We start from the raw sequence: 13,022 nt of genomic DNA, 5'->3' as shown, positions 1-13,022 counted from the left end.
TTACTGAATGATGTTTTCTTTTTTTTTTTTTTTTTTTTTTTTTTTTTTTTAAATTTCAACTTTTTTCCTTTTTTTTTTTGCTTCTTTCAGATGTCAACTTTATTCCTATATGTATGACTGGCTTGTTTCTAGGACTTCTCTTATATTCATTGATCTCCCTATTCTGGTGCTAGACCAAAATTTTTGGTATTGTTTTATGATATGCTTTCATAATTGGTAGTATACAGATCCCGTTATTACTTCTTGTTTCACAATTTCCTTTTCCTGTAAATTCTTCTAGATCAAATTTAGAACTTTTAGTTGAGTTTTCCCTAAAATACTCCATAGAGATTTTGTTGGAGTTGTCTTAAACAGATGTATTAATTTAGGGAGTTAAAGATTTTTCTATTGTAATGTGTATTTTATAAGAACAAGAAGAAGATTGATAACAAACAATTATTAGGTGTTTTCTGTGCTGTAGGCACTATGGTCACTGCTTGTATTGTAATTTATCTGTATATATTTTTCTCTAATAGATTGTCAGCTCTTTGGGGGAAGAGATGATATTTTATTCATTTTTTGGTCGATTCTTGGACTCGTATTTTCTTGGTCGTAGTAAGAGCTTGGGGAGTGTAGGTTGATAACTGAAGGTTGCAGATTGAAGTAGAAGTAATAGGTATGAATAATTTCTCTTCATTCTAGGTTTCCTGAATAGTGAAGAGTTGTTAGTGTGACTAGAGTTGAAAGAGGAAAATAAATTAAGAGAATAGCCCTGGATGGGTGTTTTAGGAATTTGTTTAGCTGAAATTTAAAAGACCATATTGGACTCACTTCAGTTATTTCTTTGTCTTTTTGTTTGTTTGTTTGTTTTTTGAATTTTTGTCAAAGCTATCCAGGTACTTTTTTTTTGTTTGTTTTTGTTTTTTGAGACAGAATCTTACTCTGTTGCCCAGGCTGGAGTGCACTGGCATGATCTCGCCTCACTGCAAGCTCTGCGTCCCCAGCTCAAGCATTTCTCTTGCCTCAGCCTCCTGAGTAGCTGGGACTACAGGCATGCACCACCATGCTTGGCTAATTATTGTATTTTTAGTAGAGACAAGGCTTCACCATGTCGGCCAGGCTCATCTCAAACTCCTGACCTTAGGTGATCCACCGACCTCAGTCTCCCAAAGTGTTGGGATTACAGGCGTGAGCCACCGTGACTGGCCCATGTATATTTTATTTTGTAAATTGTTGTCCTAAAGTTCTGATAATTTTTAAAATGATGTCTTTCATTGTTTTCATTCTGCTGTTTTCTGTGTTTTGATTTTAAGAACCTCTATTTTTCAATATTGGAACTGCTGAATGGGTGTCCCACTTTTCTTATGATTTCCCTTCTATTTGTCTGTATCTTTGCCTTTTTCTTTCTAAGTATCTGAGATACTTCATGAGATTTATTTTTTACTTTTTATTTATTTTTGAGACAGAGTCTTGTTCTGTCACCCAGGCTGGAGTGCAGTGATGTGATCTTGACTCACTTCAACCTCTGCCTCCCGGGTTCAGTCGACTGTCCTGCCTCACCCTCCCAAGTAGCTGGGACTGCAGGCATGCACCACCACACCTGGCTAATTTTTGTATTTTTGGTAGAGATGGAGTTTCACTATGTTGACCAGGCTTGTCTCGAACCCTGATCCCAGGTGATCTGCCCACCTCAGCCTTTCAAAGTGCTGGGATTACAGGCGTGAGCCACCGTGCCTGGCCTTATCAGCTTTATTTTTAATTCTTCTACTGATTTTATCTCTGATTTTCTTTTTTATTTCATTGTTCTTACATTCATTATCTTTTCTGATACTGAGATGGTATTAATGATAACTATTTTTGAAAATTTCTTCTCCATACATAGTCCAAATTTTCTCTAGGTTTCTTTTTTTCTGTAGTTTGATCCTAATTTTTTGTTTTTGCTTCTTTAATAGTAAAGGCTTTCCTCAAGTGATTGGATGTCTTTGGTTATTTGTTCATATTTGAGAGTGGAGGTTTTCAAAAACTCATGGGAAACTCTGAGTTCATAGTGTTAGGACGTGATGGTTGCAAGCCTTTCAGTGGTGTGCTGGATTGGCTTGTGTCTGCTTGTGAAATGCAGTTGTTAGCATCTCTTCCTATCGCTGAGTTAAGTTGAACTATTTACATCACAGGAGTTGATGAAGGCTACAAATCAGGGGTCTAGTCCAGAGATCATGCATTTTATCTGTGCCTAAGGATGTCTCCCTTTCTGCTGGGGTGATTGAAGGGCAGCCACTCTGCTGTTCTGAGAATCAAAGGGCAGCTGCTCTGCTGTTCTGAGAATCTAATTGATTTAGATTTTCAACCAATGCTGTAGTATTTAATTCCTTTTTTTTCTGGGTATTTAATTCTTTTTATTTCCATTGTATGGATGTATCACAATTTATCTATTTACCAGCTAATGGACATTTGGGTTGTCTGTTTTAGGCTATTACCTATAGAGCTGTTATTAATATTAAATGTACAAATCTTTATATGGACATGTGCTTTCATTTCTCTTGACTAAATACCTAGAATGGAATGATTGGATTACATGGTATTTGTATGTTATTTGTGTGGTATGATTTGATGGTATAATATGTATGGTATTTGTATATAACTTTTTAAGAAACTGCCAAATTGTTTCACTAAGTGGTTGTACTATTTTACGTGCCTATTAGCAGTGTGTGTGTGAACTCTGGTTGATCTACATCCTTGTCAATATAGGTTTGTGACGTCTTTTTAAAGATAACAATTCTGATAGTTATATAGTAGTATCTCATTGTGATATTTTAAAAAATAAATTCTATCGTGTATATTTGTGGTATACACATATTATGGGATACATACAGATAGAAAAAAAGTTTACTACAGTGAAGCAAATGAAAATATCCATCTCTCACAGAGTTACCCTTTATTTTTTGTTTTTGTGGTAAGAACAGCTAAAATCTACTCATGTAGCTGAAATCCCGTATACAGCACAATTTTAGTACCTGTAGTCTTCACGTTGTACTTTAGAACTCTACAGTTGTTCATCCTACATATCTGCTACTTTGTATCCTCTGACATTTATTTCTCCCGTTCTACTCCCCCTACCAATCTTTTGTTCTCTATCTCTGTATATTTGATTTTTTTTCAGATTCCATATATTTTCAGGCAATATTTTTCTTTTTGTGTCTGGCTTATTTCACTTAGCATAATGTCTTCCAGGTCGTAGAAAATGGTTAGATATAATTCTTTTTTAGGGCTGAATAATATTTTGTTGTATATATATATATCCCTTGAATTTGGAATCTGGAAGTGTGATGCCTCCAATTTTTTTTCTTTCTTTTTTTTGTTGGGGGCGGGGTGGTGGCAGGGTCTTGCTCTGTTGCCCAGGTTGGAGTGCAGTGGCATGATTGTGGTTCACTGCAGCCTCAACCTCCCAGGCTGAAGCAGCCCTCCTGCCTCAGCCTCCTGAGTAGCTGGGACCACAAGTGTGCACCACCACAACTGACGAATTTTTTTAATTCTTTATTTTTAGCAGACATGGAGTCTCACTATGTTGCCAAGCCTGGTCTCAAACTAGTGAGCTTAAGTGAACCTGCCTCCTCAGCCTCCCAAAGTGCTGGGATTATAGGCATGAGCCACTGAGCCTGGCCTACAACTTTGTTTTTCTTTCTCAGAATTGTTTTGGCTATTCGGGGTCTTTTATGGTTTCATATGAATTTTAGAAGTTTTTTTCAATTTCTTAAAGAATGCCATTGGGGTTTTGATAGGGATTGCATTTAACCTGTATAAGTAAGTCAGATACTTAAAATTTAACATCTGCAAACTAGGAGTCATTGTTTTCTCTGCATCCTGCATTGTCCTCCCTGCAGCAGATTTTGCTCTTTTTTTCATTTCACATCTTAGTTAATATTGTAATTTTTTCTAGTCATCTAAGCCTAAAGTCTGAGTCATCTCTAGACTTCTGCTTCCAGTTTCCCACCTTCTTCCAGTTGACCCATGTGTTTTATTAATTCTTCTTTTAATTAACTGTCAAATAAGCACATTCTATTCATTTTCATTGAGCCACCTTAGTTTAATGCTGCCACGCTCCCTTGTTTGGAATAGCCATTCATCTCTTTTCAGAGATGCCTGTGTGCTCTCTGGTACCTCGATTATCTTACTACTTTGTAATTATTAGTTTGTGTGTCTATCTTTTCCATTACACTATGTTCTTGTAAAGAAGGACCTTGAGTTATGATTTTGTGCTCCCAGTGCCTAGCTCAATATGTGACATACAATTGGTGTACAATAAATGTTTTGTGAATGTGTGAACTAGTTTATCATTAGATATTATCTTTGATAGTTTTGATATCACTGTGACCATCAGATAAAGCAATTTTTTTTGTTCTATTTTCGGAAAAGTGTCTTTCAGTGCCTTATTTTCCAAAAGTTAAAGAGAGTTTACTTAATTGTAGTTATCAAAAAGAGACTCTTTTATAAAGTTACATTATCTCCAAAATATATTGCATAGTAAAATCAATGATGACTGCAAAATTGTTAGGATCTTCTCATGGTTTACAACAGTCCAAATCTTCCATTTTATTTTCAAGTATGAAATATTGATTACATTTTCTTGGTTGCAATAGAACAGCAAAAAGACTTTATATTCTTCCCACAATGCAAAAATATCTTATAACTTATATAAATCACTGCCACCTCAGAAGGAGTGTGTTAACAGGCATGAGGCAGGTCTCATAAATCTTTATTCATTGGAATGGAATATAGTAGCTGAATGTTAGTTGCCTCTAATATTTAAGTAATGATAGAAAGTAATAGGGAATTTTTGGATCCAGACTTCAATGCACGACCATGGACACACATTTGTTAATAATTTCTGAAGATATTAATAGTTGCATTCTCTATTAGTTTCCCTTTATCAAGTAAATGAAGTTGATGTTCTGAGGGGAATCCATGGAAAATGGCAATCATTTTCCACATGCTAAAATTTTTATCTGCAACCTGCTGCTGGCTGTGGGGCTACCAGGCTTCTTTTTGTTTTTCAAGGCAAGATCCTGCTTCACTGTTAACTCTGTGCTTGTGCTTTATTTGCAGCATCTGGCGAGGCCCCAATGTGAACTGCACAGACAGTTCGGGTTACACTGCTTTACACCATGCAGCCTTAAATGGACATAAGTAAGTGCCACTTATTTGGACAGAATTGTGTGTATTTAGTTACATGTGATGGAGTTAATTATGTGTAACGATACCTTTCTCATGTTTCCATGAGTCCAATGGGCTTAGATGAATTTGGAAAGGGACCAGGTGACAATACTGACAAGTTAGACTTGGTAGAAATGTTGCTCAGTGTAATTGTGTGCAGAGTGTAAACTGAAAGAAATGCTCTAAAATACTCAACTATCACGCTGGGAGAATGGAAAAATTGACAGGACCATGCCAGTCATGTATAGCTTTGGGGAGAGAATGGGATAAAACCACTTGATAACACCCCTCTACCTTTTTTGGTGTCTCCTTGTATTCACCCAACATGAGAGTTTACTAGGAGTGCAATCTTAGCAGACTCCCACTATTCTGAGCCTTAGTCACTTATGTGAACCACTTCAAAATCCTTATTTAGCTAAAATGTTTTATCTTTGTCATTCACGATTATCTTTCTAGTTTTAGATTTCGCAACCCTAAATTTTTTTAATGTGTAAAACTATGTTTCAAATAATGTAATACTATACATTATGGAGAGTGAAAGAATGTGTAGTCATAACAACCTCTATTTCCAGTATTTTAGCTAGGTATCCTAATGGTTTAGTGACAGAGTTAAAGTGTGATGAGTCCTCCAAATGATTCAGATGTTCTGTCCTCCCCTACAGAAGAAAAATGACCCTATTCCTCTCTCTCCCCCTCATCTCTGTTTTCCCTTTGTGTGAATGACCAAGTTAGTTTTCCCAGATCTGTATCATTTCATGGTTTTTGTTTTGTTTTGTTTTTTTGAGACAGAGTCTCACTCTGTTGCTCAGGCTGCAGTACAGTGTCATGATCTTGGCTCACTGCAACCTCCGCCTCCTGGCTTCAAGTGATTCTTCTGCCTCAGCCTCCTGAGTAGCTGGGATTATGGGTGCCCACCACCACACCTGGCCAATTTTTGTATTTTTAGTAGATACGGGGTTTTACCATTTTGGTCAGGCTGATCTAGAACTCCTGACCTCGTGATCCACCTGCCTTGGCCTCCCAAAGTGACGATTGTGAGCTACCGTGCTTGACTATCACTTTAGTTTTTAGATGTGGTAATTACTGCTTTAAAAAATACTAGTTACAATCTGCAGATTCTGTACTATTCCTATCAAATTACTAATGTCACTTTTCACAGAACTAGGAAGAAACTATTCTAAAATTCATTTTGAATTAAAAAAAGAGCTCAAATGCCAAAGCAATCCTAAGCAAAAAGAACAAAGCCAGAGGCATCACGATAGCAGATTTCAAACTATTCCATAAGGCTACAGTAACTAAAACAGCATGGTAGTGGGATGACAACAGACACATAGACCAACGAACAGGTTAGAGAACTCAGAAATAAAGCCGTATACCTATAGCCATCTGGTCTTCAACAAAATCGATAAAAAATAAGCAATGGAGAAAGGACTCCCTTTTCAATAAATAGTGCTAGGATAGCTGGCTAACCATATGTAGAAGAATGGAACTGGACCCTTGCCTTTCACCATATACAAAAATTAACTCAAGGTGGATTAAAGATTTAAAGGTAAGATCTCAAACTTAAGAATCTTAGAGGAAAACCTTGGAAACACCATTCTGGATATAGGACTGGGCAAAGATTTCATGATAGAGACTTCAAAAGCAATTGCAACAACAACAACAACAACAACAACAACAACAACAACAACAAATTGAGGCCAGGTGTGGTGGCTCATGCCTGTAATCCCAGCATTTTGAGAGGCCGAAGCAGGCGGATAGCTTGAGACCAGAACTTTGAGACCAGCCTTACCAATGTGGCAAAACCCTGTCTCTATTAAAATTACAAAAATTAGCTGGGCTTGGTGGTATGTGCCTGTAGTCCCAGCTACTCGGGAGGCTGAGGCAGGATAATTGCTTGAACCCTGGAGGCAGAGGTTGCAGTGAGCAGAGATTGCACTACTGCACTCCAGCCTGGGCGACAGAGTGAGACTCTGTTTCAAAAATAAATAAATAAATAAATAAGACGAGTAGGACCTAATTTCATTAAACTAAAGAGCTGCACAGCAAGAGAAGCTATCAACAGAGTAAACAAACTATAGAATGAGAGAAAATATTCATAAACTATGCATCTACCAAAGGCTGAATATTCAGGATCTATAAGGAACTTAAAGAATTCAACAAGCAAAAACCAAATAATCCCATTAAAAAGTACTCAGAAGACATGGACCCTTCTTATAAGAACATATACAAGTGGCCAACAAGTGTATGAAAAAAATGCTCAACATCACTATTTGCCAGAGAAATGCAAATCAGAACCACAGAGAAATGATGTCACACCAGTCAGAATAGCTATTATTAAAAAGTCAAAAAATGACAACTGTTGGCATCTTTTGTAGAGTAAAGAGAGTGCTTATTCACTGTTGGTGGGAATGTAAAACTTAGTTCAGTCTCTGGAAAGCAGTTTGGAGATTTCTCAAAGAACTTAAAACAGAACTACTATTCAACCCAGCATTCCCATTACAGGGTATAAATCCAAAAGAAAATAAATTGTTCTATCACAAAGACACATGCACCTGCTTGCTCATTGCAGCACTATTCACAACAGCAAAGACATGGAATCAATTGAAGTACTCATCAGTGGTGGATTAGATAAAGAAAATGTAGTACATATGCACCATGGAATACTGTGCAGCCATGAAAAGAATGAAATTGTATCCTTTGCAACAACATGGATGCAGCTGGAAGCTATTATTCTAAGTGAATTAATGGAGGAACAGGAAATCAAATACTGCATGTTCTCACAAGTGGGAATGTAACACTGGCTACTTGTAGATATGAAGATGGCAACGATAGAAACTGGAGACCATTAGAGGGGGTAGGAAGGGTTGAAAAACTATTGGGTACTATCCTCAGTATCAGGGTGATAGGATAAATTGTATCCCAAACCTCAGCATCGTACAATATACCCAGATATCCCCTAAATCTAAAATAAAAGTTGCATATATCTAAAATAAAAGTTGAAATTATTTTTTAAAAAGTAAAAATGCTAGTTACCTTTTGTTTTTTCACCTAACATTTCTTTTTTTCTGTGAATGGAGATTCAAGGGTCTTCTTCGTACTTAATCTTAGTCTTGGTGGTCATAAAGCTCTTACTGCAAGAAATTTATTTTTTTGGCATTATTGATCACTATGACATTTTCCTCTTAAAATGTATAAGTTTAATGCTATCAGTCTGTTTAGATAATCACCTGAGTTACACAAACTATTATAAACTTTATGTTTCATTATTTAGATTTTAGTATTGGAATTCTCAAATTATATTTATTTTATTCAGTTCCTATTCTATATTGTCTTATATCATCTCATTTAGAACTATTTTGCCAGATCTTTTTTTTCTGTTCCTTTATAGAATGAAAAGTATGTCCAGATATCTAAATATTTTAATGGAGGATATTGTTATTTATTCTTTTTTTTACCTGAGTCATCAGGAACAAAGACAAATCAGCCCAAGTAATATAATCCTGATGGCTTCTTGGCTATCTGAATTATGGATTCAGGCCACTATCCAGTTCCAATTGGGAAGATAAACTATTACATCTAATGGGCAGGATATATTGGGCCTGACCTTTCATTTGAGGCATACTGCTTTTCTTGTTCTTCTCAGATTGGCATTGGTAACTAAGCACTTCTCAAAATAATATTGTCCCAAAATGGATTAGCATTCATATCCCTCCTGGATTTTCAGTGAAGTATTTACTAAATACTGATTTATACGTGACAGTCTATGAAGTTCTAACTGTTGAGATATGTTTTTTTCTGTGACCCATGACATAATTTTTGTTTTTTTGGCAATTTAGAAAGTGAAGATAATTTAAGCAAATTGAATAGCAATCATTAAGATTCTCACAAACAGATAACTTGATTAGGTGTCTTTTAAGATCCCTTTAATTACAGATAGTCTATGGGAATTATATATCTGTGCTTTTATCAGAAAGGTCTCATTTATCTTTTCTTTTTAATTCTAGTAAGATTTCACTTGGTGTCATCCTATAGGCTTTGGAAAAAGCAGGAAAATTCTAACCCCATCTCCCCATCTCTGCTAGTTGTGTGATCTTGAACCATTTATGTAACATCTCTAGGCCTCAGTTCAATAGCTTGAATAGATTGGCTCGATATTCTCGATTGTTCCTTACAATTATAACATTGAATGATACACTGTGTTGGTATTTTTTATGGCTCAGTTATGCACTATGATGCTACATTTCTGAAACTGGGATTTTCATGTACAGTATATGTTTCCTGATTTTGCATGTTTAAATTATCTGTGAACTTGTGCAATTAGAGATCATTTATGCTACCTGACACCTCTCACCTCCCTTATTTTATAGATGGAGAAACAATGCCCATTTAGATAAGTGACTTAATGGCCATGTAGATATTGAAGTGGGGTTGTGTCTAAAGCTTAAGTGTTCTGGTTCTGAGTCTATGCTTTTACCAGTTCTCTGCATTATCTCCCCTTTGTTGTTAAACTCTCCCTGGCTCTTCTCTGTCACATTATATATTTCTGGCCTGCCTCCCATAATCATTTGTCATATGTTTACATGGAATACTAATTTTAATATTGGTTTAAAAGATATTTGAAGGAGAAAATAGTGTCACAGAATGTATCTGAGAACCAGAGAAGAAGGGTGTTTCTTTTATTTGCGTTCTCACTTAGCAGAGGTAAGTAACAATGATTATATTGTATTCTTCCCAAGCAAGCCTTAGCAGTCTGCACAGAAACACATCATTTCCATGTTTGTTGCTATTGTTGTATCCATCTGCTATAGACTGTTTCCATAAACATGATTGGTAGGCTAAAGTTCATAGAATCATAGAGCCAGCAGTAATGTTTCAGGGTCATATAGTTTATTCTTTTGCTTTGAGCACAAACTGTTCCCCTACCCCCAACGTATAATCTAAAGCCTTCATACTGAAAATTAAACCAGTTTTCCTGATTTTGTACATTTTCGTTGGGAGCCATTGTTTATCAATGCTAGTTAATCCACAAATGAAGCAGCATTTTGTACCTGAAATGCATTATTTCATATTGAGCAATTCATCTTCAGATCAGAACACAATGGAAAATGCACACTACTGGTGATTTCCTGGGTTATTTGTAATTACAGATTAAAAAATTATTACTATCAACTGATAGGGAAAAAACATGGTTAATAGAACAAAATTTACTGCAAGTATTATAAATTGTTTCCATAGATAGGGTAGATACCTATTTCTTTGTATCTCTTTCTCTTTTTAAAATATGGAGGAGTCATCATCACATGTATTTCTAGTACAAATTCAAATCCCTTAATTCTATTCTGAAAAGCAATTGGCTGGCCAGACTACCTGCCTGCCTGCCTGCCTGTCTGCCTTCCTTCCCTGCCTCCCACATCTTCTCATCCCTTTTTCCCTGTTCTCCTCTTCTTTCCCTAGTTCCCTCCTTCCTTTTTTCCTTTGCTTTTCCTTTTTTCTGACTTTTCTCCTCTCTTCATCTTTTATTTTTAGTAATAATCGTATCCCTGTGAGATTATACTAAACCTGTATATTCATATTTTAATTCAGTGTTTTTCTTCTCTACTTAACAGATAGTCCTTTATTTATTTTCTTAAGTTTAATGTTATTAAACTATATTTGGTATATTGTGATACTTGTATGCTGTTTTGAAAAATATCAGCAAATCGTTATTGTATCTCTGAAATATATATATTGTTTTATATACACATAAAGTATTTTCTATTCTTCTACCTTTTGAAGTATTTAATGCATGCTAGACATCATTATTTGTAATCCAAATTGTGTATCAAATTGGATCTAGAATCCATATAATAAGCTATCTGTATTTTTGATTTGATCTTTCTTAGGTTTTCTAATAAAAGAGGCATACCTCCTCTAAAAATTGTATAATCTGGTCTCTGAAGTTGCTCTTTGAATAACTAGAAACATCTTTAGTCGGCTTGCTTTTTTCCTGGATAAAGATACAGACTACTTAAAATTTGCCTTTATTCACTCTGTAATCTAGAAATCTATGAGAGTGAATTCAATATGTAAAGAAACTTCAGTTAGAAAATGGGACGTATTGTCCTGAAATCTTTTGACCATCTTGAACACATCTGCAACTTTATTCCCATTAGAGAGAAGTAAAAGCGTCAAGAAAATCTGAAATCAAAAGGACCTTATTAAATCTGAGAGTTTCATTAGTTGTTAATTCTGCATCCATATGTAGATGATTTGCATTTATTTTGAAATTCTTTGGACTCAATCAACAAGCAAGAGAGGATGGTATGAAATAAACATCTTTGGTTGTGATTTAATTACAGGGAATCTTGCCGTTGAGGCAAAGAAATTTGAAGGTTGACTCTTCCCAATTTATAATTTTGCTCAGAGCATATGCTGAACTTACTGAAATACATTTTTTATTAATCAGATGTGTATTTATATCTTTCAGAAATGGATGTGAATTAAATATACTAGCAAAATCAATACTTCTAGAATTCCTGTTTTACCTGAACTTACATGTATTAGCTTAAAGCTGCAAAATATTGCAGTTATTTACATTGCATGTTATTAAATTTAATTTGATGTTTTACTTTGTTCCTAGGAAATGGAAAGTATTATTCCATTTCCATTTCCATTTTCTGAAATATTTTTTTCTATGTTCTTGTCAATCACAATTACTTTAGGATTTTAGAGTATCTGTTATTTGTCAAATGCTGGATATCAGAAAATGTTACTTTACATTTAATACATAGGGATTATTTTGCTGCTTGCTATTCTACAGATATTGATTAGCAACATAACTTAATATTTCTTTTTTTCACAGTCCCAATGAATATATTTTTTTTAATTTTATTTTTTCAGTAAGTTATGGGGGTCCAGGTGGTATTTGGTTACATTAGTAAATTTACTTGCACATGCATGTTTATAGCAGCAAAATTCACAACTGTAAAATCGTGGAACCCACCCAAATGCTCATCAATCAATGAGTGAATATTTCATGCCAGGTAACCAAGCACAGACAATGTGTTCATTTGTGGATTCCTTAGAATAAGCTATAAGGCTCAACCTAAATAATAATTTAAAAAAGTACTGTGTAGAAGCTTTTAAGCTTGATGTAATCCCATTTGTCTATTTTGCATTAGTTGCCTATGTTTTGAGGTTTTACTCAAAATTATTTGTCCAGGCCAATGTCTTGAGGTGTTTTCCCAATGTTTTCCTCTACTAGTTTCATAGTTTTGGTCTTAGATGTAAATTTTTAATCCGTTTTCATTGAATTTTTGTGTTTGTTGAGACACAGAGATCTAGTTTCATTCTGCTGAATATGGTTATTCAGTTTTCCCAGCTTCCACAACCAACAGAATGGGGAAAAAATATTTGAAAACTATCTATCCAGCAACAGATTAATAGCCAGAACGTATAAGGAACTAAAAAACTCGATAGCAAAAAACCAAATAATTTCATTAAAAATGGGCAAAAGATTATAGACATTTCTCAAAAGAAGACTTACAGATGACCAACAGGCATATGAAAAAATGCTCAACGTCACTAATCATTGGAGAAATGCAAACTAAAATCACAGTATCATCCCACCTCCGTTAAAATGGTTTTTACTGAAAAGACAAATATAATAGCTACTGGCAAGGATGCAGAGAAAGGGGAATGGAGGTACACTGTTGATGGGAATGAAATTAGTACAGTGACAATGGAAGACAAGTATGGAGGTTCCTTAGAAAACTAAAAATAGAATTACTATATGATTTCACAATGTCCCTGCTGGGTACATATCCAAAAAAAAAAAAAAAAAAAAAAAAAAA

The 13,022-nt window shown here is 35.1% G+C and overlaps 1 protein-coding gene across 1 annotated transcript in view; it reads left to right on the top strand.

Moving 5' to 3' along the window:
• The window catches only part of ANKS1B (ankyrin repeat and sterile alpha motif domain containing 1B), a 626,390-nt gene that overhangs the window by 165,263 nt on the left and 448,105 nt on the right, over positions 1 to 13,022 (top strand). The window contains exon 2 of the mRNA XM_017887238.1: positions 5,080 to 5,160. Coding sequence (XP_017742727.1) covers positions 5,080 to 5,160 — 81 coding nt within the window. The remainder of the gene's footprint in view (positions 1 to 5,079; positions 5,161 to 13,022) is intronic.

This window comes from Rhinopithecus bieti, unplaced genomic scaffold, assembly GCF_001698545.2.
Source record: "Rhinopithecus bieti isolate Rb0 unplaced genomic scaffold, ASM169854v2 scaffold_15133, whole genome shotgun sequence".
Lineage (NCBI taxonomy): Eukaryota > Metazoa > Chordata > Mammalia > Primates > Cercopithecidae > Rhinopithecus > Rhinopithecus bieti.
This window is presented reverse-complemented; position numbering and strand designations above follow the sequence as displayed.